Source organism: Rhopilema esculentum, chromosome 12 (genome assembly GCF_057945365.1).
Source record: "Rhopilema esculentum isolate cy_ngs chromosome 12, ASM5794536v1, whole genome shotgun sequence".
Classification (NCBI taxonomy): Eukaryota; Metazoa; Cnidaria; class Scyphozoa; order Rhizostomeae; family Rhizostomatidae; genus Rhopilema; species Rhopilema esculentum.
The window spans coordinates 4,878,771-4,906,560 of NC_142826.1; the positions used below are offsets into that span (position 1 = coordinate 4,878,771).

The 27,790-nt window shown below is 34.5% G+C and overlaps 3 protein-coding genes and 1 long non-coding RNA gene across 6 annotated transcripts; 2 read left to right on the forward strand and 2 right to left on the reverse strand.

The window, feature by feature from the left end:
* Positions 1 to 378: 378 nt before the first annotated feature.
* LOC148958712 (uncharacterized) lies at positions 379 to 27,399 on the reverse strand. The gene is made up of 3 exons (XR_016144478.1): positions 27,341 to 27,399; positions 14,928 to 14,993; positions 379 to 502 (listed from the first exon to the last, which is right to left on the reverse strand). It is a non-coding gene; the product is annotated as an uncharacterized LOC148958712 (long non-coding RNA).
* Positions 2,277 to 3,527, reverse strand: LOC135681259 (GATOR1 complex protein NPRL2). The gene has a single exon (XM_065195631.2). The coding sequence runs from the start codon at positions 3,490 to 3,492 to the stop codon at positions 2,320 to 2,322; it is 1,173 nt and encodes a 390-aa protein (XP_065051703.2). The 5' UTR covers positions 3,493 to 3,527; the 3' UTR covers positions 2,277 to 2,319.
* On the forward strand, positions 7,245 to 13,686 carry LOC135681261 (ribonuclease P protein subunit p29). 2 transcript variants are annotated; one of them, XM_089111861.1, is made up of 7 exons: positions 7,245 to 7,346; positions 8,027 to 8,073; positions 8,371 to 8,585; positions 9,518 to 9,597; positions 10,201 to 10,269; positions 11,498 to 11,599; positions 12,376 to 13,686. In XM_089111861.1, exons 1-7 carry the CDS (start codon positions 7,340 to 7,342, stop codon positions 12,510 to 12,512), a joined length of 657 nt encoding a protein of 218 aa, XP_088967987.1. In that variant the 5' UTR covers positions 7,245 to 7,339; the 3' UTR covers positions 12,513 to 13,686. The 2 variants fall into 2 exon arrangements, with proteins under 2 accessions (XP_088967987.1, XP_065051705.2); XM_065195633.2 differs by having other exon boundaries at positions 7,247 to 7,346; positions 9,518 to 9,598; positions 10,208 to 10,269; positions 12,376 to 13,608.
* Positions 15,782 to 25,132, forward strand: LOC135681258 (prostaglandin E2 receptor EP4 subtype). Of its 2 annotated transcripts, XM_065195629.2 has the most exons (4): positions 15,782 to 16,636; positions 20,059 to 20,912; positions 23,533 to 23,740; positions 24,691 to 25,131. In XM_065195629.2, the coding sequence occupies exons 2-4, from the start codon at positions 20,073 to 20,075 to the stop codon at positions 24,936 to 24,938; spliced, it is 1,296 nt and encodes a 431-aa protein (XP_065051701.2). In that variant the 5' UTR covers positions 15,782 to 16,636; positions 20,059 to 20,072; the 3' UTR covers positions 24,939 to 25,131. The 2 variants fall into 2 exon arrangements, with proteins under 2 accessions (XP_065051701.2, XP_065051702.2); XM_065195630.2 differs by lacking the exon at positions 15,782 to 16,636 and having other exon boundaries at positions 19,989 to 20,912; positions 24,691 to 25,132.
* Positions 27,400 to 27,790: the final 391 nt, after the last annotated feature.

The following is a 27,790-nucleotide window of genomic DNA, read 5'->3' on the forward strand; positions in this document are numbered from 1 at the left end:
TAATAATGTATCCATTTAGCCATTTCTATTAGGTTGTTATGAACATCTTTCTTGAACAAGCGATGATTTCATCGGCTAAGACGACCTAATAATATTATTTTCATTTCCGTATGCAAATTATATTTAAACAAGTGATCAACCCGTCATTCTTTTTTCTCTTTTACAAAATTGTTTGGATGCGAAACACAAAAAAGTGAAAAATCCTGATTACATATCAGCAGGTTGTTTAGCAAACAAAACTACTAGGCGACTCAAAAATGACGTATCATCGAAGCTCTTAATTAATGCTGTTGTTGCTGCCAAGAGAAAGTCTTTTGTTGAATGACCAATCCCTGTCTTTTTTCTTTCTTTATTTAAGGTTGGTACAATTTCTAGCTATGCCTACTCAGGCTAATTATCTTGCTCAGTCGTGCATGCTCAGTCGTCAATGCGCATGATCCTTCTAGAGACATTTCTGTTTGTTGGTTTCTTTGACAAGCAGACGGATTGGCAAGCAGTTGTCCTGTAAAGTAAACATAACAGTAAAGTATCACTGTTATAAAAAGTTATTGCCGTGTTGTCTTAGAATATGGCTTATGTATTGGGAGTGACAATACGTATTTTAGTTCTATACAGCTATCTTATATTTTAAAATTCATTAGAAAAGCATCCCTTTGAATTAAGGTAAAACACTTACTATAATACATGTTTATTAATCTACATTAACAATTATACACCTCACTATTATTATGTATCATTCAGTTTGCTATTCCAGGCACCGCGGAGTGTTGAGAAAAGTGGGGGTCTAAAAAAGTGGGGGGGGGCTAAAACCTTATAAATAAAGGCTTTACTGGTAGTTAAGTACTAAATATTGGGCTAAAGTCCCTCCCAGCCCCCCTGCTCCGCGGTGCCTGTAGTCTGTTAATTGACACGATATATAAAGTCAGAATTCGATCTAATGATATACTCAGGAGGCTGTTATCGTTTCAATAAAAAACAAAGGCATGAGTTTAAAAGTAAAACAACATTTGCATTCTCCCTTATAAACACCGATTCTTCTATAAAATATCTTTCTTATAAACACCGTTCCCTTTCACTCAAAGATGGAACTTAACCTGTCCTTCTAACAAACCCCGAATATATATCAGAGCAGCACCTTATTAGAAAATTTCAGAAAATTTAAGACAAATTAATTGACCTTAACAAAGAAGAAGCAGCGGAAGATGTTCATGTTTCAGATAAAGATAACAAAGAAGATTTAGCATTCATATCTAGATCTTGAGCTGTAACATTGAGTCTTATGTTTGGAATTGTTATTAATTCTCATGTTATTGATAGATCTTTTGTTCATAACTAAAAAAAACCAAGAGTGTATACCTAGATTTCGTCTTGACCTTGACAAATTTTGAAAATGCCAATAAATTATTAATTAGAATCTTTAACTTCATGGTCTAAATATTTAACTTTTCATAAACATTACAAGGTTTACGCAAAATCCATTTATCCAAAAGCAACTAGCCACTCTATCAAAAATTTGTCTCTAGTAAATCTTAAGTGCAATTATTGCATCTTTTAATAAATGATAAACACTATCTAATTAATGCTACATTAAATTCAAACTTTAATAGCCTTGAAAATGTTAATTGAGGAAATATGGGGAAATAAGCCAAGAAAAATCAATATCATCATCTCTACAAAACAAGAGCAGGCATAAAATCTTTTTGGGGAAAGGCAGCAATCAATTCTGGCTATAAACCTTTGTGAGGTTCATGAGAATATAAGTAGGTTTTCCTCCAGCAGATTTATGCCCTTGTCATATTGCAAAAATTCTGTAAATTATACCCTTTTCTTAGAGAAATCCATCTTGGCTGAATCTCTATGCCCTAAGTGTAAATCTCTCAATAGAGAGAGAAAATGTTCTTCCAGGAGAAGACAGAAAAAAGGAACCATTTATAGAGTTAAGATGTGAAAAGTCACACTGTAAAAGTGTCACTGAAAATAGGGACCCACAATGCACATAACACCTGTATGTTTTATATTTTGTTAGGCATCTAACCCCCTATAAAACTTTATAGACAGAACTTCCAGTTTCATCTATCGCCTACCAAAGAGAAAGGAATGGTCACTGACAGAATCTCTAGTTCAACATAGATGTTTAAATATTGGTCTTATTTCAGATGTTTTCATACTTGGCGTGCCATAAAAATATGGTACTCTCATCCTCATCCCTTCTAGATAACATAACAATCAACAGGCAAAAATATCAGGTATAAAAAATGCAAAATTTTTATAACAAAAAACGAAAACAGACAACATTGTACAAAGATTTTGCTCCAAATATCACTTCCAAATATTAATTACAGCTGGATCATCATCAGTAATTAGATCCAGTTCTTGGTACTTTATAATCTCTCCCATAGCATAGACTTTACAAATAATTTCATCACAACTAAAACTACCATTGAGCCATTTCGCAATACTTTTTAATTTTTGTGATGATGGTTCTGATACGAGTACTGGATACTTATTCAGTTTGTGGATAAATTTTTTTATCAACCCATATTGTACAAGAAATTTTGGGTTGATTTTTAAACTTGCCATATCATGCCTTGCACATAGGTCCTTGACTGTCATTCCAGGACCCATCTCACAATATAACATAAATACATCTCTAAACTTAGGTAGATCTGATTGCATTTCTGCAACCCATTTCACACACTCTGCTTGTAGATCTTTGTCTCTTGACAATCTGTTTACCTCAGGGTTCAATGCATACATATTTGAATACAAAAACACTGGTATCAGAGTTATTACACCATAATAAAGCAGGGTCTGAACTGCAGATCGAACAAGATTCAAGTCCATATCAGCAACTGCTGCAATTTTTTGAACATGATTTGACTCATTTATATACTGCAGAATCTGTTGTGACGTGAGGTCCCAATGTGATGCTAAGATTTCTCTCCTGTCCCATAATAACAATGGGACATGATGATCCAGAACTGTTGGTGGATGCCCTTGGCCTTGAACTAGCTTGAGAAATATTGTATTTGAGCCATCTATCTTTATATTGCATTCGCCTTTACGATTTAACCCGTAAAGAATATCAGCCAACATATTTTTAATTTTGCCTCTAGTTTCTTCTTGGGAAATGAATCCGGATTCTTGTTCCAAAGTTTTCAAATAGGCTACCAATTTTTTGACGACTCCTTCGTACTTGTCCGTGCAAATTTCTTCGTCCAGCACAAAACAAACATTAAATAGTAGGGCATTTCTCGAGTATTTCGCGCTCTCGATTCCAACTGAACATCCTAGAAACTTATAGTCGAATGCCTTCAGTGTGATAAGACAACCTTGAAGTTGCGGCTTTGTAATTACATAAGGTGCAATACTATCAAACTGGCCTTTGCTTATAAATTCTTCAGGTGATTGGTAAGCAATTCTTGGCCCAGCTATGGGATCGAATTCACAAAACATAATGCATTCTATCTCTGACTTGTCCTCCATTTTCATTGAATTATATAGGCCTGACGATTCTGACGATTCGCTCTGACGATTCGCACGGAAACCGCTGTACAAAGTATCATCAATAACTTTTAGTTTAAAAGAAATATTAAGTTTATTTTTGTTTTAACAACATATTTAAAGATTGTTTAAGAGGAATTTAGCATTTGGAAACTGAAAATTTCGTAAGATGTATTAGTAAAGATGTATTAGTAAGATGTATTAGTAAAATTTGACAATTTTCCGACATTAATCGAAAACTGCGTATCGAAGTATCAAAAATAACTTTTCGCAAAATCACCACAGGATCTTCAATCGAGATTTATTGGAAAGGCAACTCGATATTCTAGAGGAATTTGCACGTTTCGACTCAAAACCTAGAGTTTTCCAGTAAAAATGTGCCCTCTGAAAAACTTGCGAAATTGAGCTTTTCAAGAAAATCGAGGGTCAGTGTATCAAGAATAGCTTTTCCCCATTGACAAAAATCAGCCGGATTTTTACGTTTTTCTAGCATCCCAGCAACATTTACGAGGAATTTTGCATCTACAAGCATATTGCCACCGAGAAAGTTGGGGAAATTTCCACTTAAAGTTTGGCACTAGAACAGCCATCTTAGAAATAGGCCATTCTTTACGGACCGGCAAGTCGTCAGTTTTGGCCAAAAAACCGGCCGTAAACACGATTTTTCAGAGTTTGACTGTTATTTGATAACTGATCTTCATAAAAATCGATTTTTATCTGCATTATTTCTACCCTGTCTTGAACGGGGGCCATGGGTAGAAGGCGCAAACTTTGCAATGTTTTCTTATGAAAACCACCTCATGACTTTTATCTAATATTTTCCCTTTGAAGCATTATTCAATGATTTATTAACAAACTGGTTAACATATGATGACTGTTTGTCACTTTAACTGTTATTTCAAATACGTTTTGCAGGCAACAAAGCTTTTTCGAGACATTCAAAAAGTATGAAATTCTTGCCTTAGTTCATCTACTTCCTGTCTAGAGGATCGTGCGATGCGAGGGGCTGTCTGACGATTCGAACGAAAACCGCTCATCGGTGTATCAAAAATAACTTTTCTCAGAATCATCACACGATCTTCAATCGACATTCATTGGAAAGGCAACTCAATTTTCGAGAGGAATTTACAGGTTTCGACTTCAAATTTGCAGTTTTCCCGTGAAAAAGTGCCCTCTGAAAAAATTGCAAAACTCATGTTATTTTAAAGAAAATGGAGTCCGTCTGACGATTCGAACGAAAACCGCTCATCAGTGTATCAAAAATAACTTTTCTCAGAATCATCACACGATCTTCAATCGACATTCATTGGAAAGGCAACTCAATTTTCGAGAGGAATTTACAGGTTTCGACTTCAAATTTGCAGTTTTCCCGTGAAAAAGTGCCCTCTGAAAAAATTGCAAAACTCATGTTATTTTAAAGAAAATGGAGTCCGTCTGACGATTCGAACGAAAACCGCTCATCAGTGTATCAAAAATAACTTTTCTCAGAATCATCACACGATCTTCAATCGACATTCATTGGAAAGGCAACCCAATTTTCGAGAGGAATTTACAGGTTTCGACTTCAAATTTGCAGTTTTCCCGTGAAAAAGTGCCCTCTAAAAAAATGGAAAACCCGTGTTATTTTGAAGAAAATGGAGTCCGTCTGACGATTCGAACGAAAACCGCTCATCGGTGTATCAAAAATAACTTTTCTCAAAATCATCACACGATCTTCAATCGACATTTATTATAAAGGCAATTAAATTTTCTAGAGGAATTTACAGGTTTCGACCTCAAATTTGCAGTTTTCCCGTGAAAAAATGGCTTCTGAAAAAAATCTGAGAAATTGAAGATGAGCGGTTTTCGTTCGAATCGTCAGACGGACTCCATTTTCTTTAAAATAACCCGAGTTTTGCAATTTTTTCAGAGGGCACTTTTTCACGGGAAAACTGCAAATTTGAAGTCGAAACCTGTAAATTCCTCTAGAAAATTGAGTTGCCTTTCCAATGAATGTCGATTGAAGATCGTGTGATGATTCTGAGAAAAGTTATTTTTGATACACCGATGAGCGGTTTTCGTTCGAATCGTCAGACGGACTCCATTTTCTTTAAAATAACACGAGTTTTGCAATTTTTTCAGAGGCCATTTTTTCACGGGAAAACTGCAAATTTGAGGTCGAAACCTGTAAATTCCTCTAGAAAATTTAATTGCCTTTATAATAAATGTCGATTGAAGATCGTGTGATGATTCTGAGAAAAGTTATTTTTGAAACACCGATGAGCGGTTTTCGTTCGAATCGTCAGACGGACTCCATTTTCTTTAAAATAACACGAGTTTTGCAATTTTTTCAGAGGCCATTTTTTCACGGGAAAACTGCAAATTTGAGGTCGAAACCTGTAAATTCCTCTAGAAAATTTAATTGCCTTTATAATAAATGCCGATTGAAGATCGTGTGATGATTCTGAGAAAAGTTATTTTTGATACACCGATGAGCGGTTTTCGTTCGAATCGTCAGACGGACTCCATTTTCTTTAAAATAACACGAGTTTTGCAATTTTTTCAGAGGCCATTTTTTCACGGGAAAACTGCAAATTTGAGGTCGAAACCTGTAAATTCCTCTAGAAAATTTAATTGCCTTTATAATAAATGTCGATTGAAGATCGTGTGATGATTCTGAGAAAAGTTATTTTTGATACACCGATGAGCGGTTTTCGTTCGAATCGTCAGACAGCCCCTCGCATCGCACGATCCTCTAGACAGGAAGTAGATGAACTAAGGCAAGAATTTCATACTTTTTGAATGTCTCGAAAAAGCTTTGTTGCCTGCAAAACGTATTTGAAATAACAGTTAAAGTGACAAACAGTGATCATATGTTAACCAGTTTGTTAATAAATCATTGAATAATGCTTCAAAGGGAAAATATTAGATAAAAGTCATGAGGTGGTTTTCATAAGAAAACATTGCAAAGTTTGCGCCTTCTACCCATGGCCCCCGTTCAAGACAGGGTAGAAATAATGCAGATAAAAATCGATTTTTATGAAGATCAGTTATCAAATAACAGTCAAACTCTGAAAAATCGTGTTTACGGCCGGTTTTTTGGCCAAAACTGACGACTTGCCGGTCCGTAAAAAATGGCCTATTTTCAAGATGGCTGTTCTAGTGCCAAACTTTAAGTGGAAATTTCCCCAACTTTCTCGGTGGCAATATGCTTGTAGATGCAAAATTCCTCTTAAATGTTGCTGGGATGCTAGAAAAACGTAAAAATCCGGCTGATTTTTGTCAATGGGGAAAAGCTATTTTTGATACACTGACCCTCGATTTTCTTGAAAAGCTCAATTTCGCAAGTTTTTCAGAGGGCATATTTTTACTGGAAAACTCTAGGTTTTGAGTCGAAACATGCAAATTCCTCTAGAATATCGAGTTGCCTTTCCAATAAATCTCGATTGAAGATCCTGTGGTGATTTTGCGAAAAGTTATTTTTGATACTTCGATACGCAGTTTTCGATTAATGTCGGAAAATTGTCAAATTTTACTAATACATCTTACTAATACATCTTTACTAATACATCTTACGAAATTTTCAGTTTCCAAATGCTAAATTCCTCTTAAACAATCTTTAAATATGTTGTTAAAACAAAAATAAACTTAATATCTCTTTTAAACTAAAAGTTATTGATGATACTTTGTACAGCGGTTTCCGTGCGAATCGTCAGAGCGAATCGTCAGAATCGTCAGGCCTATATAATTCAGTTCCATTTTCCTGTCCTGCTCTTGAATAGCAGCAACAACCACAATTTCAATGAAGAAATTATTTCTCGTGAAATGATGATGGCTGCCAGGTAAACACGATAAGATGTCAGGTACATAATTATTGTCAATATTCTGTTATTTCTTTACAATATTCTTTTCATTATGATAGTTCAAACGCTGTACGGAAAAATTCAATTTACGTAGAAGCAAAACTGAAAATGGCTATTTTTATCTTAACTTTTTATCTTACTTCAAGTTCAGGATTAGATTATGTTAAATAATTCCAAATTTTAAAGCAATTCACGTCAAAGCAGCATATGGCTAAATAGCTCGTATGAATGTTGCAATTGTATGTCTTGCAGCCTTTTAATCTGTGAAAACACTATATTGTTACTTCTTCATTGTTTCACAACAAGTAATTGTCTTGAGAATTAATCTTTTGAATCTAATCTTAAATTAGGTATATTTTTTCAACCATGCAATGCAGCAGCAGTCTATATGAAAGTAATTAGTATATACCTGACTCATTCGCCAGACAGGGCACTGGGCTTGACAAACTTTTGGTTCTCTCTGTGTCCTGGGCAAGGCAACTTACTGCAAATTTGATTAGATAGAGAATATTGTATTGGTCAATATTTAACTTTGTACATCTTATCAATATATCTTTGGTTAAAATGTATTCGATATATCAATAAATTGTAAATATGTTGCTGAATTACGTGAATTTGAAAAATTTTACTGAGAAGTGTGGAAGCAGCTATTTTTCAGTTGACTAATTTATTTTAAACAGGATCTATATATGCATCACTTCCTACAGTTTTCAGAGAGGATTTGCAGGTATTACTAAACAATTTTAGATATCCTAAAAGTAGAACAGAAATGTTGAATAAGAAGCTTGCAAGAACTTAGTTAATCTAACTTTTTAATTTCATACCTACACTCTATTGCTCATAGTTTTTTACATTGACTGTCAGCCCACAAAATAACTGCTACTTGTCATCATGCTTGGAAATTGAAACAAATGTTGGGAAACTGAAAAGATACATTTTTACTTTACTACTTTATTTTAAAATTTTGTAACTTTTTATGTATACTATATATTAAGGTTTTCTTGATGCAATCTGCTTTTTCCAGCCATTGAATACATCTTCTGAAAAGTATGTAAAGAAGTTTTTCAAAAAGACTCTAAATGATACAGAGTCAAGACTATTGACACAGCTGAAGCTAAAACCTTTAATGGTGGACCCTATTCATAAAGTCAAAATAAAGCGGAAAAATAGAGTTACTGGTCTTTCTGCAAAGCAGAAAAGGGAACTTGGTTTGTGTAAAATACCAGAAGAAAATCAAAAGTGAGTTCTGATTTATCAAATTTTAAACTTCCATATGATCATTTTAAATCTTAGCATAAATGATTCATTTGAAGTTTGAATATTTGTTTTGCTGGTTTTTAGTCAGTATTCTTTTATTATGGCAGATAATCAAATTTTTCCTGCAAAACCTCTAAAATACAGTAGCGAACTCCCCAACATCAGTCTCTACTTCAGAATACATTGTGTATCTGTAATAAGTTTTCTTGTTGTATTATAATTGTTGTGATAATTACTTTATATATTGGTCATCAGGTATATATTTTTTGCTCTCTATGGTATCATCCTTGTAGTGTAGTAAGGCAATTTATTCCATATTAGCTGGTACTTATCCTAAATTTCACTTAACCTTTCAACAAAGTATTTCTAAGCCAAAAAAAATTCAGCAAAAGCTCCCCAACATAATGTGTGAGTTCCCAATAGAATTGCCTGGTGCAGGCCAGTTTTTCATGGACTAGGGAGGTTGCAACTCTGGCAACTTTGCCCTTCGATGAAAGCTTAAACTTAAGGACAGTCAAGCAAGCGGATTGAAACTCTCCATGACAAATTTAACTACATTTGAACTTGAATCTACAATCTTTTCCTGACACTCTTATGAATTTGCCCAATTTTTACTTAATCAATTAAGTCTACTGATAGCTATATAAAATTTTGAAACAACAGTTGGCTAATGGTCACTTTAAGCATGAAACTGGGAGTTGAAAAATTTAGAACTATCTTGTTATTTACACTTTAAAGCATGCGCAGCACTGCCTATATGACATAGAGCACTTTATGACAGACCAGTAATACAGTAATTTCTATTAAAATTAAAAAAAATGGTATTTAAACAATAAAGCATTTTTTCAGTGTATTTTTTGTACTTTACATACATATGCAGTCATTAAAATTGAATTTTTGTCAATTTTTCTTAGATATGAAAACTATGTTCCATTGAATAAACTTTGGAATGACTATATGAAGTCTTTACTTGGACTGAGAGGACAGTCTTCACTGTAAGTAGTGATCAAGTTTCATTTGGCTCATTATCAGCTTGTCCAGTGCTTGATACGTTTTTGAATTTTAAAGAACTTGTTCATTTGCAATAAAACACATAAGTCCAATGTTTTCATCAAGTAATAAAAAGTGATATGCTCTACCAAGACCTAGCTTAAAGAGATCAACATTGAAGGACCGAGAGACCGTGGGGGCTGGGGGGGACCCTTCAAAAAACTTAAGCAGTATAAGTGAAATACTTCTATTTTGTGAAATATGGCTGTTTTTTCACTTATTTATCAGGGCTGCCCCCCAAACAAAAGTTGTATCATGGTCTTTGCCAACATTGGCAATTTTAATAATATGAGGTTATCAAATGATTATATTTGGTACACTTTACACATAGGATTGCAAGTGCATTGTGGATGAGAAATAAAGAAAAATGCGGGCATAAGAGCAAACAGAGCGTTATAGTGTACCTGCTACACCAAACATCATTCCAGAGTAAAAGCAAGATGTTAAGAATTCTGTATATTTTGTAATAGCATCTGGCTTTCTAACTAATCAATTTTTTTCTAACTAAGAAAAAGCTATGACTGTTCTTTTCTTATATCAAACTTCATTTCCAGGAAAATAAAATCAATTGAGAACAAATTACTGAAGGCAGATTATCATGGCGCATTACTCAAAGGTAAACTGAACTGTGAACATTTTGCTACAGGTCTTATTTTGATTTCAGACTCTGTAATAATTGAATTTTCAAATTTCAGAATTCTGTAAAAAGGGTTAGTTTCTTAGCTTTGATGGAAGCAAATAAGTTAATTACTGTTGGTACACTGTGTTTAAAGTATTTTGTTGACGCCTAATAATTATCAAGAGTGCTTTATTTTGTCCTAATTGGCTCATATCAAAAAGTTTTAACTGTGACATTTGCCTTCTTCAGACGACAGGCCGCATGCATGCTGTCAAAGACCAAACAAATAAGTACTCGACCAAATTCAAAAATTGCTTTTGAAATTAGCAAACATTGAAGAAACACTAAACATAGATAAATTATCATGCAAATAAAAAAACTTTCATTTGTTTTTAGACAATCGCTTTTTTTAAAGCCACTTTTGAATACTTAGCAGGCTACTTAATGGGTTGCTAAACAGGAGAGCGAAATAATATGAAGCATTTTAAAATTAAATACATCAACCATATGGGTAACAAAGATAATCTTCTCTGTACCAACAAAAGTCACATTTGGCTCCAGGTGGGCTTTTGTCCTAGGGGTGTTAAATACCATGCTTTTCACTGTTAGAACTGGAATACGGCTCAGTTAGAGTAGTTTTTTCATCTTCTGAAACATACCCCCAAATGTATTATGAAAGTACTTTCTGATCCTAAGACGAATCAAAACAGGCGCAGCTCTCTAAGCCAACCTGTTTATAATTTCATTATAAATAAAAACTAAATTTTTTTGTTATATCTGCTGTCCCAAGATTTTTTCCCAGCTTTTTATATATTTATCATAAGGATACGCCCCAAATATGTTTCGTTTATTCTATTGAGTTATTTGGCTCAGTTTAATGAGCAATGGTTCTGAAGCTATTGCAACTGGGCAGCACCATTGTGGAAAATATTGCTACTGAATTGCCTGGGCATTGTAAATTTAACTTTTAAACTAACGGCTCTAATGTACGTTTGTAAGCTGAAACAGAAGAAACCAATCTCTTTGCTATGGTAAAATCTTTAGGGCTGAAGGGGGCTGAAGGGGGGCTGAAGTCAAAGCTTTTCGTTTATTTCATCAAGTCTTTTGGCTCAGTGGAATTACCTGTTGATTCTTGACGCAGCATTTTGGAGTTCCTTTCCGACTAAGTGCAGTAATTACAAATTGGCACCACAATTGTGGAAAATAGGTATATTTTTTGTTTTAGTAACGAAGTCAAAGTGCTCAACGTATATTGGGAGCTGTGGTATCGTTCTAAAAGAAACAAAAAACATGTTTTACATTGTGACACAAAGCGATAAAGTTAGTGGTGAGTTAAAAGTTCAATAGATTTTCTTGACAATTTAATCATAATTTGGATTTTTAGTTTACTTACTAGCTTCAAAAATCAGAAATTTCAACTACAGGTACTAATTTAATTGATATGTAATTCGTATGTTCACTTGACTTTACACCAGTAGTTAAGAATAAGCATCTGTGAGGATTTTTAAGAGTTGGAATCTAGTCGCATGGTTTCAAAGAGATAATTTTTGTCAGTTAAAATTGTAGAAGTTTGGAAAGAAGGAAAATGTAGGAAAGAATTGGTGTTCTACGTAGATTTATAAGGTTTTGCTTGAAACTTCTATCCTAAGTAAAGGAATAAAAAACAAGCGGAAACTGTTTCCTCTGTGTAAAATTAAGTGTTTTCGTAGTCAGAGTGTTTTTTTTTAAATTCACATCGCGTCGCTTCGACATGCAACCATTTTTACAAGAGAGATAAAAGCTCTATAGAGAACGTCGTTGCCGTAGATTGTTCCGATAGCATTATCCAGCATCTCGGGTCGAGATTTCGTTTTGAAGATAAATAGGCCGACATAGAAGACTGAATAATCAGCAAACAATATTTAAAAATAAAAGTATACAAGTAGAGTTAAATTATGCATAATACAATATATGCAGAAATTCCACTCTACATTTTAAATCAGTTTTTATGTTCATGCGATTTTAGTGCATATATTCGACAAATAAAAGTCCTAACAATTTGATATTGGTATTTTGAGCAATGAAATCTTCCCGTGTGTACAAATATTTATCTTTCCTTCATAGGGGTGCCAAAAAACAACAATTTGTTTGAATTTGAACTCGAGGGATACACCTTTGAGATATTTGGAAACAACTTTAGATTCCGCCCTGGTGAGAGATCAGCCCGAAAATTTAAAACAAGACCGTTTCTTTCATTTTAAGGCAATGCCTGGCAACTGTTTTTAGCGACAAAGAAGCATGTGTTTCTGTGACGAGTGTCAAAATTAACATCAAAGTAGAGAAGATTCTTGATTTCATCACATCGCATATGAATTTTTACATAACATGTTGTAGCATACTTTGACTGGTGAAAAGACGATCATATATGCTAGTCCTACTGGTTTGAACATCGAGTTTCGCATCATGTCTTCAGACAAAAGAGGTAAAAAAGCATACCATTATTTCACCTGCTTTCAAAAACGTATTCCTCATTGCACATTTAAAATTTAGGACCATATAATAGCGTTTACAAAAACTCAAGTTTGTTGTGTTAACACAATAATTCTACCTAAGAAAATGGTTTATTTCTCATGTTTCTGAGTTCGTTTGTTTGATTTAATACACATCACTTCTTTGTATCAAAACACCACATGCAAAGATTAATTTCATTACTTGAAAAAAATGATGATGAAAAGTTGAAATTTGCACTTCTTTGTTGTAGCAGACATAATTTTATTCTTTGTTTTATACACCCATGTCTTAAACTCTTATTTTAGTGATAAAAATTATTGCTACGAAAAAGGCAAGCTAAGCTGGCTTAAGAGTTTGGCGTAACCAATGTGTTTGTTTCCCTTTCAACAATCGTTTTCAAATCAACGGTATTATCTAATACACATTTTCAAATGTTGTATTGAAAATGTTCAAAACACAAAAAGGTGCCAACTAGATCGAGTATACGTTTGCAGGGAGCAGGGAAGTTTGACCACCGCTAACAAATTCGAATAGACCTTAATATCCTCATTTGAAGAAATTTCGTTCGTGTACCATGTTTTCTTTGTTGATATTTCTAGTGCATAAACATAATTTTTCTAAGCACAAACCCATTCATTATGTTTTTTCATTCATCATGGCAAATAGTAGCTAAATTGAAAAAGTGTAATCAAGCTATGGTGTGAATTTAATTAGTAGCTCCCGCTGACTGTTCCTATTAGAGAGAGACACTGCGTTTAAATGTTACCTAGTCGCAGTTATTTTTCGGTAAATACTACCAATTAACTTTTTGAATGACTTTTAAGCGATAAAGGTGTCTTCATTCATTCCGTTTCTGTCAATTCAGAATTGAACGTTGTGTAACGCCATCAGCTTCTGTCTATAAAATGTTGTGATGTAATGCCAGCCAGTTTTTCCAAAGAACATAGTTGTATCTCCAATTTAACCTTGCTCTTTTTGTAATGATCGTTTCAATGCTGATTCAAATTCAAAGTTTCAAGAATAAAATCTCTAGAATCTCTTTTGGCAAGTGTGAGCGAAGATCAGTGCCATCGTCCCCTTGTCTTACTGACAAGTGTTTAGTTAGAAATTGTTTACGTGCGAACATTTACTGATGATAATGATAAATTGATGGTGACTGTCTTCATGGATTTTCGTGGTAGAAAATAGTAAGATGAAATTCAATCTAAATCATCAACAAAAATATTCAAAGCTTGTGATTTATTGTTGTTTCTTAGCAGAAGAAAAGAAGTTGTTTCGTATCTTTTTTAAAGTTTTCCCCCGTTTTATATCAGTATTTCCTGGTGCATAGAATCATTTAGTCTAGTTCGGTCGTTTCTTACGCAAGCCTAATAGAAAAAAAGCAGCTGCAGCAATGTTATGGTAAGGATTGCTCAGTAATTAGAGGCTAGATAGCTTACTAGAGTTGATAATTGCAATTTTAGAAAAAAAGAATATATGTGAAACAGAGATAAAGGAACATATTGTTAGGCAAATTTTTTGGGTTTTATCGTTTTTTAGGTTGATTTGCCGATACTACGAGTATGCATGTTCTTCCTTAATTGGAAAGTACCCTTGAAGTTAGTAGAAAGCGGTTATTAGTTCTTTTTCACGGGCTACAACTGATTTATATTTGCAGTTATTTTGTTTCTATCAAACTATAAAGTCAACTTTTTCCAATTCATGTAAATCGAACTTCCGAATTTTCAAAAATACACGGGGTTGATATAAGTACTTCAATCCTCCTAATATGTCGAATTGATGAGACTGCCAAGTTCGAGGAATCTTGATCTGCCCCCCCCCCCCTCCCCCCGGCCGTACAGTCAATACAGTGCATATTGGTGATTACATTTACAACTGCTGCTATGCAAGTTTTAATTATATGGATAAAGGCTATAAGATGGATATTTAGAAATAACGGTGACAAAATCCACGATTTTTGAAAAAATTGTTTAAATTGAACATTTTACGATCCCCTAGAGAGTTCGAATTTTACCGAGTTGAGTTGACTTTAGTACAGAAGCATTGCAAGTCTGAAATTATGCTCAGTACAGATTAGTTTCGAATTCTGTCATATGATGGGATAAAGTAGTTACAAGCAAATTTTCTACAACAAAACTGAACATTTACATCATTTACCTTCTTACCGCATTTTGTATCCTGTACATAACACCTGACCTCGTGGATACATTTTTCCTTCTGTTACTACTGACCTGCAAAAAATTAGAAAACTCGTTAGCATATTTCTAACCTAGTTTTGTCTCTGACAAGGTTTTTTAAGATGCCTTAATTGCATGTCTAGGTCATTTTCCTCGCCCATGAAAGATGTTCCATCAGACAGAATGGCAGAAAGAGGGCAAAATAAATAAGAGACTCTTATAATTTTATACTAGTTTGCGTGCTGTACAATATAATGGAGTATAAACAGGAAGATTAGTAAAATTTTACTAGGAAAAAATAACGAATTAACTAACGACATTTCGAGCTTAGCCCGTTTTTTTATGTTCGCTGGTCAACCAAAAATAAACTCATATTTTTCAACATATACCGATGACACGCGTTAGTAATGAATTAGGCACATGCTGGACATAAGATTGGACCAATATCTAACTACGTCCCTTTACAACTTCCCAACACACCCACTCAAGCAATCTCTTTCGGCACTACTGTCTGGGATACTTAAGAACAAGAACTTCATCAAAGTGTCCAACGTGGAATACAATTTTACTGTATGAACACTATGTATTTTATGCCTAAAATGGGTTCTTTTTTACAATAACCAGGATGCTTTTATTGAGTTCCTTTGAAGAAAATTGGAAAAATTTATAATGTGACAGATGCACGTTGCTTAAGAAATTATTTGTCAAATTTATGACACGTTGGCTCGTGACTTGCTACGTGTAAATAATGTCACTGTAAATGAAAGAAATATGGGCAATAATTATGGGCAATAAGGACTAGACATTGTGGTAGGATGAGGCAGGCATTATAACAGTAATACATTCGTTATTGCCTCAAAATTTGTAACAAATGAGAGTCATATATATTTGTTAATTCTGAAAATGTCTATTGCACTTTAAATGCAGTTGTTACTGCAAAGGCATGGCGGGCTGCTAAATTGAGCTCGTAAGTTAAAACGTTGGAATCTTTTTTAAGCCGAAATATTTTTGTTATGTAAGCACATCTTGGAGAAAGTCATCTTGCGTAATTTTTCTTCTTTCAATTTATTGTGCCTAATATTCGATTTTTTAGTTCAAAATTACGGCTAGTGGTGACCGCCAATAGCTTTAATTTAGCAGCTAAATTTGGAAATAGCTAATGAATAATGTATATCTAGTATAAGCGTAAGCGTATAAAACCACCTGTATTTTGCAGAAAATCGGATAACCTTATGATCATATGTGCGGCAGCTCGAGCTCATTGTCTGCTGAACAGATCTTGGTAGCTCACATTGGAAATGCCGAAAGATAGCAGGATGTTATGAATTTTTTGGCTCGGACTAAAAATAACAATGCAGACAAGATAACTGATATGTCAGTATGATTCATAATGACAGATTACGCGCGCAAAACATGCTCCAGTTAAACTCGGTTTCGTAGTATTGACATAGCAGCTATATTCAGCTCATCGATAGTGTAGCAAATTAACAGCCTTATCTATTAAAGTTAGATTGAAGGACAGAATACGTTTTTGCGCTAGCAGATGGTTGCCAGTTGACGTCAAAGATTATATAAAGTGCATTTGATCGAAAATAGCTGCAACTCTTAAGGTTTGGCTTTTGCAAAAAAGTCCTGCAGAGCAAATTAAAGGAGAAGTGTCGAGTTCTTATAATAAGAAGTATTGGATGCACCTGAAGGTAAGAGCGTTGTAAATTTATGGGTATTCGGAAATAATAAAAATTGTAAACTGGAATCAAAGGTCCAGATACTTTATGAAATTCCTTCATAACTTGCATCACTGAGAAATTACAATTAGAAGACTGATTTATCTTGACTCGCTTGAAAAACATAACTTTTAGAATTAAAAGCAAAAATAATCGATAATTAGTTGTCAAGGGATTTTTTCTGGGCCTTTTAAGTCCAAAGTATACTTTTTTGCAATTAGTTAAATCAAGGTTTTCTTAACCTTCAATGCTTTTTAAAGTACAGTTTCAGTTTTTGATGCCTGAAAAAAGTTTTTTGCTGTGCGTCACTATTGCTTAAAATTTGTCAAGAAATAGGGCATAAAATAGCTGGGATCCATAAGTGATACAGAATTTAAAATGTACACTTGATGGAGTTCATAATTGGACGTGCAGATCAACTACTTTAGACTCACAAAGGTGAAGAATACATATTCATTTTCATATACTCAAAACCTTCACAGAAATATGTGTTTTCCTGTATTCTGTATCTTAAAGCATTGTGATGCTTTGCAGCCAGTTTTTGAAATTCTAGCCGGTGTGCATTAGAAAAAGGAAAGAGTTTTTTCCAACATCTTTTTGGATGGTTGTCCAATTTGGAATATCATTTGAAAAGGAATATAACGAGCTTCATTATACTTATTTTGCACTTAACTTCTCATATTTGCATTAGTTTAGAAGAAACAGGAAAAGTGACGAAAGATCAATAAGAACATCTTCTGCTACTTCTGTTTCAAATACTGAGATCTAGCCACTCTTATTGCGATCTGGTTATTAACATTGTGGTTTGGCTATTACTATTAAGGTCTTCTTACAAAAAAATGAGATCCAGTGGCTAGCATTGAGATCTAACACCTAAAATCTAAGCTTTGTTATAAATATGGAGATCCAGTGACTAGTATTGCGATCTAGCTACTAATATTACAATAATATTGAGTCCTAGCTATCAATATCAAGATTAACCTGCTAGCATTGAGATATTTTTACAAATATTGAGATCCAGTCGCTAGTTTTGATACCTAGCTACTAATATTGAGGTCTAACTATCAATATTGAGATCCAGTCAATAGTTTTGAAACCTAGCCAATAATAACGAGGTCTAGCAATTATTATTGAGATTTAACTGCTAACATGGAGGTCTTGTTACAAATATTAAAATCAAGTCCAGTAACTGGTATTGAAATCTAGCTATTCACATTGAAATTTGGATGTTAATGATGACTATTGTCCACCCTCAAACAATATGCAATACGCAGTATGTAGCAATATGCAAAAATATATTCCAAAAATCTGCATCGATATCAATGAACCTACAGCTCGTAAAACTGCTCTTTTGAAAACAATCCTCCATCTAAAGATAATTAATCATTGTTTCATAGAATCCCCCCGGGGTAAAAAATTGAATCAATAGCTGTTTTATAGCAAAATATATAATATATTTAATATGCAGTGGCGATGAAAAGTTGCACTTTTGAAATTGCCAGACAAAGACTCAGACATAAATTGTGAGTAACTCCCTAAAATGGAAAACATTGTACAAAAAGCTCCATCTGTATTTTCCATCAAATCAAAACAGTGAGATTAGGATCGCAGCATAAGCGATCCTAACAGCAGTGTTAGAAAATATTTCTAGTACTGACAACTTTTGCAAGAGCCGCTTTTACTTTAGCTTTTGAAAAATGCAGTCAACATCATCATCGATTTTGATCTACTCTTCTTTAAAGCATTTAGCAAATTGAATTTTGACAGTAAAAACTAAATAGGAATTAAACTTAGAAGCAAACAACTTCAAGAGCAGATCTCTAGTAATCTTGTATAGCAATAACATTAGAGTTAGCAATGATTAAGACTAACGACCAACCATAGGAGCAAGCAAGGTTTCTTGCCCACAAATTAACATTAAAGGCGAGTTTCAAAATATGAACCGAAAATGGATTAACATTTCTTGATTCTTATGTTTTTAATGTTCTATCTGCTTCTTCTAAGAGATTATTGTTATTACCAAACAAGCAAATCAGGAAAGCCTATGTTGAGCTATGGTCACGTGGACAAGAGAGATTCCACGTTATCGTAAACCATTAACTCCTAAGATAGCATTGGCAATTCCAATTGCAGTTAGTGAGTCTGTGCTGACTTCACCAAGAAGTTAATTGCAACAAGGTCAATCATATCAAAACGCTTCGAGATACGAACATTTATCAAATGGTACAAAACTGGTGGTATAAACGTAAACAAATTCAACCTAGGCCGCTGGATTTCGGCATTTAACATTATCCAACACTTTTGGATAAAATATGTTTTATCCGTTTGGCTATCATATTATATACTGCCTGAAGACATTCGAAGATGTTTGAAAATGTTTTACGAAATTTTATTTCCATCAAACAATTCGTAAAACATCCCCTTTGTTCTCATGCTTGATCAAACAATGTTGCGCTCGTTTGGCCCCCTCATAGAACAGTTGTTTGAATCTCGCACGCGCAGACAGTTAAAAGTCGGTAATTATATGTGTGTGACTGGGTCCTTTTTTATTAAACAATTAAATCAGGTTGTAACATAGGGACAAAAAGGATTTAATTTCATTCCAGCATTTTAACATCAAAAATGCCATGGGCTCACATGTCTGATGTCTCGTGGCTGTTATAGCTGTCAAACTCTTTCTTAATTCGTACAATAACAAGTACATGTTTGTCTATTCTGGTCATAGTTCTTAGGTTCGATTAAGTCAAGGTTGTTGAAAATTAAATGACAAGAATGATCCCTTTCGATTATTGAATTGGCAGACAAAGTAAATGCATTTTAGTAGCCCATCTTGCCAATTTGTTTTAGTGTTCTTATTGAAACGACGTTGTTGTCTCATATTTGCTGAGAAATATATAAGAAGTAATGAACCTTTTCAGAAAAATATTCTATTTTTATAAGAACCAGGAACTTGAGGCTCAGGCTGGATATTCTTTTTTTTTAAAGATTGAGGCTTGATTGTTTTTTATTTGTCCTAAATTTACTAAAGAGATAACATCTTACTGCAAATAAATTTTGAATGTGTATAACTCAAGGATTGGTTTTGTAATGACCTTAGCAAAAAATTAAACCAGTAATTAATGTAATATCATCAGTAACAATGTTCTTAAATTCTTACATTCTAAGGCATTCAGTTTCAGCTTGTTCTTAACTTGCTCTTGACAAAATTTAATGCTTGGATTCTTAGAAAATCGCTCTTATAAAAGAAGTGTGTACAATACAAGTTAGATGCTTCCTATAACTTTTGGGTGAGTTAGCTGGCATATATTTATAAGAACTAGCTTATATGCCTGTTTTGTCTTAAAGACTTAATATTGATCTACATGATAGAGTTGATATCTTTTTTTATAACACAGAAATCAATTTCTGGATGATGGTGCCAATTGAGCGGCAGTGGGATTACCCAGACCTCTCTAGGTCACTACGGTTGGCAGGCGGTATTACGCTTCTTATATCAGAGCTAATAGGCATAGTTGGAAACACGTTTGTTCTTATTATCATCGCTAGAGTCTTGCAGCATCGTAAAAGCATCCCAAATATACTGATCCTCTTACTGACTATACTTGATTTAGCAAGCCTGCCACTGACATACACCCAGGCACTTCTAAGCTACGCCAACGCGGAATACATTGGTGGCCAAACAGCATGCGATTACCACAGCACAATAATCACATTTTGTAAATACGCCTCAATACTTGTCATATCTCTAATAAGTCTGGATCGTTTCATTGCAATGTCATATCCATTCTGTTATAAAGACCATCTGCTATACGATGAAACACGAAAATATAGACTAGCTGCATTGCTATTACCGCTGTTTGCAGTAACTGGCATCGTCAGCATGCTACCATTACTTGGCATGAGTCGTAATGTGCTGCAATACCCTGGAAGCTATTGCTTATTCGATATTCGTCACAACACAACCTTATCAGCAGTTCTACTAGGAATGCATATTTGCTTTTTGGGGATTATAATAATGCTTGTAGTGGCTACAAACATTGGAGTTTGCTTGCAAGCGCAAAGACTGATTCAAAAGATAAAACCTTCGCTTAGAGTCTCAAAGAGAGAAGAGAAAACTTTGCAGGATACCTCTTCAGATTATAAACAAAGAAAGTCATACAAAAGACTAAGCCCAAAGCAAGAGAAGAAACTACTTAGAACTAGTATCATGGCAACTGGATTGTTTCTAGCTTGCTGGCTACCATTTTTGGTAAGTTATTTTCATATGATCGCATATTAGCTTCAGTAGGACTGTAAAGTCGTTAACCAGAACTTTTTGGAAAACGTAATCTTTGTTACGGCTAAGAAACAACACAAATTTCCACTCATCAACTGGCAGTCAATGAAAGGATGCATATCTAAACCAATACAAAACGTATTATTTTTTTAAATGCACAATCAGAAAATTTAAAATATATTATCTTTAGATGGAATGTTAAAGGAAATGTCAACCAAAATTTGATAATTATAGTACTTGACAGTCTCAAATCTATCACCATAGAATTAAGTACTCAAACGATGTCAGACATTATGCATTTTGTAATTGACTATATTCCAAGACACTATTCTTGATTTCGTTAGCAAACAAGATTGAGGAAACTCCCCATCAGTCTTTTCGATTTCTCCACCAGTGCTTTCAACTGATAAATTGTTCCTTTCCACCAAATTATACATTTTACTGCATTTCTAGATACATTTCTATTTCGATGCTCGCGGTCTTCAAAATTCAAAATATTTTAGAAGGAGACTGTCTGTAAAAACTATATGATTATATGTAGTCCTCCTTGCTTTGGTATTTATCACGACTTCGTTATTTTGAATTTATATATTAAATTGGTAAGCCATTGTTAAACTTTGACTGGGTTAAGTTATAACATATTTGACCCATATATTATGGGTCAAAGATGGCCCAACCATAGAATTCCCAACCATTACAAATAATTCATGAATTTCCTGCTATGATTGACAGAAATATTGAATTATTTTTTATTTGTTTCGTTCTGTTTGGTAATGCATGGGAATATTTGACCGTAAAAAATACATATCTAGATAAGACCCATAAAAGTCACAGGCTTCAAATAACCTCCTCCCGCTGCGTCTCATAATGATCCCGAGGCACATCTCTTTAATACTTCATCACAACGGCTCTTTGTTAGAGGTGCTCCAGTCTAACAGTGTTTTGCAATCGCTCAAATTGTGCGAAAAGTAAACGGTCTCCAAGTAATCTTTTTCAAAAAAAATTCTTTAGTTTTATAAGATTACCCAAAGAGTTTTTTTGCAGAGCAAATAACAGTTATCACAGCTTCTAACAGAGAGCATTCATCAAAATTTTAAAGAGCTTCCCAATTTTACAGTGATGAATATTAAAAGAGCCTAGAAAAGACCGCAGATATAGAATTATAGTTGAATGTCTAGGTGACTGGATTTGAAAAATTGTTTTATATTTTTGTTAAAAGACCACAGCAATTGTTTTTTAATATCAACATCAAGCTATTTTTGCTTCAGGTGGAGATGAGCTCAAATTTAAATGAAGATCTGAACATTCTTCATAATTATTTTACTCAGCAAGTATTTTCATGCATATCTCTCAATGACGGGCATCAAGTGAAAAATCCTGAACGTCCTTGCTTTCAGCTGTAAAACATCACACAGTTTACATAAATTTGAATGAAGAAGAAAATATTCTAGGAAAAGCTCTAAACAAAGTTCGTCAAAACAAAAGCCTTACTGAGTAAAAAATACAATAAGTTTGTACATGAGAAGCTGCAGTTGAAATTAAAATATTTTAATAAGTGTTGAAATGAAATTTTCTATGTTATTATAGAGGTATTCCTGTAAAGCTCGTAATGTCGACATCCTGATAAGGCTTCAAAACATACAGCGTCTAGATGACCGTTCAGCAGTATTTGATAGTTGCACACCCATGTATGAAAACCCCTCACTACATCCCTAGCAGAATTTTTTTATCATTTAGTAAATGCTACGAATCTGTCTTTCTCTGGGGAGATGCATTATTGCAACGAACACTTCAAAATATTGACACGATGCTACGATCCCAAGTCTCCATCCTCACGCTACTCCATCATCATCTACCCGCCTTGTCAAACAGAACAACGCTATTGATGGCTAGTTCTTGCAGATATGAAAATTCGACTGATGAAGAAAAGCATCAGCTGTTTAAAGCTTCTTATCAAATTTGTATAGGCAGATTGTACCAAATGTTGCCCGAAATTCGAAAAAATGAGGGCAGATGTAGCTTGTAACTGTTGGCAGATGTAACTGTTTCTAGTGAGTGAACGACAATGAACTGCACCAACACTCGATTTTACATAAAAAACTAGATTTCTTGACCGACTCTATCCAATATCCAATTCAAACTTTGTTCGATTGGCCTGTAATCGGATAATATAGACAAAATCTTGAATAGCATGAGAACATTTTTTGATAATTTTTTAACGAAGGAAGATTTCGAAATGGAACAATACTTTTTTGTCAATCAAAAACATAGGCAGTGATACTGTAAATAAAATTTGGCCTAGATCTTTATGTCCATCACAAGTTTTACGCCAGACAATGGCAACTTCAGCATCATCAGAGATTTTTAGCTTCGTTGTTCTTTATGGTAAAAAAATTCCTGGAGCGATTTCCAATTTTACTGAAGCTTCGGTGTTCCAAGTACTTTTCGCAAGCATTGTAAATTTCTTTGGTGTCATCCTGATAAATCTTCGTTGTTCAAAGCATCATAAAATTGGTTCTTAACCAAGTTCTTCTTTCTCAAAAATTGACCGTGAAACATGATCACCCTTATCAAATGCTGCTTGAATTTGCAGGTTCGAATGTTATTGGCAATCAGCGGCGTTCCATTTTCAGAAGGACTCGATTTTTTCTCAGCTAGGCTAGCTTCCCTTCAAAGTGTCATTAACCCATGGCTCTACCCCCTCACAAGACGGCAATACCGCTATGGATTTTGGTTTCTATCAAGAAAGGCGATCCACTTGGCAACATTTGGTCTCCTAAAAGAACCGAATACGACTCTTGGTAAGCGTCTTATCATTTTGTAAACTGCTTTTTGTTTACATTCCTCTAACAGCTTTCTTATTGATTAGAAGCTGGATTGTAATTCTAGCAGGACCCAATTCAGGGGAATATTCAAACCCCTACAAAATTTGGTCATTTTGCATATCGTTTTTCTGGTCTTTTTATAGCATTACGGTCTACGATCTAATAAGAAGACCCAGATGACCTTTTAAAGTTAATTAAAAAGGCTCTAACTTTGAATCCTGACTTGCAGTACAACTGATATCTACTTAGAGCCCTCTTTGTTTCAAATTTGATCACTTGGCTGAAATGTATGATTCTTGTTAAGGTACATCACTGAGTTTTTTTATGAAATGATCAGAGACGTTTTCAACTGAGGTTGCTAAGCTTTTCTTATAGTGGCTCACAGTACTCAAGAAACTTTTTTCTAGCCAGCTCAGAAAGAAATAACCTGTTGAAATACCCCTAGTCATATGTCAAAATAAACGATTTAAGGGCAAAGCGGAAAAGAATGTAAGAACAAAATGTTTTGCTTGACAGTCGAAACAGTAGAAAAAATGTTTCCCACTGCTCCTCTCAATTTTGGAGAATATGACAAAGGAGGAACGGTTTAATCGAGAAAAAAACTAGTAAGGGGTAGAAAGAGCCAATCAGGGTTTACTTTAAGAATTTATGTAAATGCAGCAAAATAGTATCGAAACAGATTTCATTGAGCAGGAACTCGATGTAATCTATGAAAACGATTGGCAATCAATTAACGGGGACGGCATTTATTAATAGATACTTCCAAGGAACAAACACACCCCAAATGCCTTTCATACCGAGACACTCATGTACATGGACGCAGCTTCTGCGCAAGAGACACCCCTCTGTAATGGATACCTGCTATATAATAGGTCACAGGTAGATAACAAATTTCATAACCTATTTTATTATTTTCCTATCAACAGATGATATAATTGACGCTAGATCAAACAGAAAAGAGGCGATGCGATTCTATGAGGAAGAAAGGAAAAAGAAGATTTCAAAAGCAGAAGAAACTCAAACCACAGAGAATATTGAACTTACAGACACCACGTTGCAGCCGAAGGTTGCTGCATTAGACCAAAAGCCTAATAAGGGAAGGTCTGTATCTTTCAACATAAGCGAGGAAAATGCGAATATTAATCAGGACAGCGAAAGCGCTGTCAGTGAATGAACAAGGTTGAATGTTTTTAGATTTGACCAGGGCGGTCATAATCGGAGTCGGAGCATATCTGCCTAACATTGGCGTAGCGTCTATTTATGCTACACAAGCCGTGCAAGTGTAAGGAAATTAAAAATTTTCAGCTTGTAATGTGAATATATATTTCAACTTTTAATGTATGGGTGCTAAATAATAGCTATACAAAATACTATCGTTTGTCATCATTTTTGCAATCCCTCCAGGCAAAGCCAATTTTCCATTTGGCAGTTCGATAACATTCCGAAATCGTAATCCATGCGATGAAAACAAATCAAATATTAAATCCTTCTAGGCTAGCTTTCTTGGTACCTAGTTTTGTCATTGAGTAACAAATAGAAAAACCTTTTGTAGATCTTCGAAATTCACTGCGACAGGACACTTTGATGAGAACAGTAAAAATTTCGGACTGGAACATGCTGCTGACCAAATTGCAATCATTCCTGATTTTTCAAAAATCCAAAGCCCTTTATAGTCCCTAAAAGCCATTATGTTTTCAATATTCATTGCATGCTAGGTTTCCGAGGCACAGTGATAACCAGTCATAATTCAGTTCCAAGTTCCCAAATTCATATGACAAATTTACTTCCCAGTCTACTTAGAATTTACCGACGAGGGCATGTGGTTGACTTGAGCGCAAGCTTGTTTTAAGATTGTACTTTAAACCGGCAAAATATGTACTTATGGTTACCCTGGGTACCAGACTCGCTTTATTTAACTCATTCCGGTGGATTTATTCGAAAGAACTTTAGCCAATTTAAACATTATTAATGCAGTAATGATAGACTTTTCTGTTGAAAGATTCCAATCAAATAAGTTGTAAAAAAATGGCGCAACTGAACAGTTTGGGGCCCTTAGGAATATTTTGCTTGGGGGCCCTTTCACAATGAATTCAAGACATTCAATTTGAGCTTCGAGAAAGATCTCTAAGCGGTAGCTACAGTGACAGAAATTGTGGCAAAAAGAAAAAGAGCTTTGAAGACTTGTGGAAATGAAGAGCTGACTCGACATTCCAACATCAAATCAGCCAAGTCTACAGATGTCCATTTCCCTTTCATTTCTACGCGAAGCTCGTTAGCAAATGCCCGTAGCTCTGATTCCAATTCCTCTGTAAAATCTTTAGGATACAGGCTCAGCAAGTTGTTTGATGCTTTCAAGATGTCTTTGTTGGTGGCTCTAGCTAGGCGGTTTGGAAAAGAATATCAAACGTTGGAGTAACCAGATCTTGGCCACAAAACCTTTCTTTAAGCTGCATCAAAACAGTATCGACAGTTTTAAGAAACACATTGATTTTGAATGTTTGTTCTGGGGTATTGAAAATATTTTCCTCAAATGCTCCAATAATGGACTTTCTACTTCTAGTTTTTGGCTTGAAATCAACTACTGTGTGCCAAGCACTAGCTAAACCAGACGCTGTTTGCTTAAAAGAGTCCCAGGACTCGCGTAGCACAACAAGCTCTGAAATAGAGCAACATATCAATCGAGATGCAACAATTTAGTAAATTTTGGGGAATGCAGTTCACGAAAAGTTGTGCTGAATGTCCATAGAATTCATTCCCGAATAATAATAAAAAGAACAAATTCTATTTCAAAGCTCTGCAGAAACGTTGGGGGGTTCTTTGAGTACAGTTTTAACAGCGTCTTCAAACTCTATCGTTACAGTCGCCAGCAATAATTTATGCTGTGTTCTGTTCAACGTTTCACACCAGAGCTTCGTTTATTGTTTTGCTGTGACCTTTGTATTGAACGAACAAAAATCTGTACACTTGCTCCTGATTGGTTATTATCGGGCCATCAGAACGAGGAGAGGGCGCACTGAAACATACTCTCTCTTATCTTATATAGAGTGAGTCTGGTACCCAAGGCAAAAGACCTTATGCACCAGCCACTTCTATATGGATCTCTAAACATGCTCCTGCTAAAGAGTTTCTCATAAACGCTTCAAAACATGTTGGACTATTATGAAAAGTTCTTGAGAATTCTTTCAATCTTCAGTACTTTATTCAACACGTTACAGAAGTATAATATTTTTTATATCAACTGCTTATATATTATCTTACATAGAATAATGAAAATTGACAGTCCTGTGCTTAAATGGGAATGTAAAGTTTATTTTCTTCGACATTAAAAAGCTTAGATAAAGTGATGGTCTATGAAGAAATGAGAAAAATATTTAAAGTTTAGGGACCTCGCATTTTTCAAAAGTTTTAGAAAGGGCCCTTAACAAACATTTCTGTTGGTATGTATCTCCAATTTTGCCATTGTATTTGGTTTTTTTCAGAAAGATGCAGACGGTTAAAAACTCTAATTCTACTACGACATCAAAAAATGAAAAAATTGCACGCAACAAAGAAAGTTAAAAAAGTGTAAATACCTACCACAGAATCAGCAATTGGTTTCTCAATTCCATTCGTAGCCTAGGCATTTCACAGCAAACAAATCTTTAATTGAAAAATAGCCAGCTTTAGTAAAACAAAAATAAAATGATACAATGAAATTAAATTATCAATCAATTTTTCGTATTAGATGCTTGAAAATTTTCCTTGAGGGATCTATCAAATGGCAGTATATTCATTTTGAGACAATAGCGTGCTAATGAATTCTTTATATGACCATAGAAACGGACATGTATATTATCACGTGACGAGGCACATAATATAGATTATGTGGTCTATGGTTGGGGGGCAGGGCCACATTTAAGTCTGTTGGGGCCCTGGGCCTAAAGTTGATTGTGGCCCCTTCAAATATAACAAAACAATTCGTGTCACGTGCACAGTACTTGGCTAAACATAATCAAACATGATCGACCAACCATAAAACACGAATAA

What these genes read in the sequence shown, in the direction of transcription:
- LOC135681259 (XM_065195631.2), bottom strand. Translation starts at nt 3,492, where the DNA reads ATGAAAATGGAGGACAAGTCAGAGATAGAATGCATTATGTTTTGTGAA.
- LOC135681261 (XM_089111861.1), top strand. An exon ending in TCATGGCGCATTACTCAAAG is followed by an intron (nt 10,270 to 11,497) that starts GTAAACTGAACT and finishes TTTTTGTTTTAG; the next exon opens with TAACGAAGTCAAAGTGCTCA. An exon ending in ACAAAGCGATAAAGTTAGTG is followed by an intron (nt 11,600 to 12,375) that starts GTGAGTTAAAAG and finishes TTTCCTTCATAG; the next exon opens with GGGTGCCAAAAAACAACAAT.
- LOC135681258 (XM_065195629.2), top strand. Translation starts at nt 20,073, where the DNA reads ATGATGGTGCCAATTGAGCGGCAGTGGGATTACCCAGACCTCTCTAGG. An exon ending in CTTGCTGGCTACCATTTTTG is followed by an intron (nt 20,913 to 23,532) that starts GTAAGTTATTTT and finishes TTGAATTTGCAG; the next exon opens with GTTCGAATGTTATTGGCAAT. An exon ending in AGAACCGAATACGACTCTTG is followed by an intron (nt 23,741 to 24,690) that starts GTAAGCGTCTTA and finishes TCCTATCAACAG; the next exon opens with ATGATATAATTGACGCTAGA.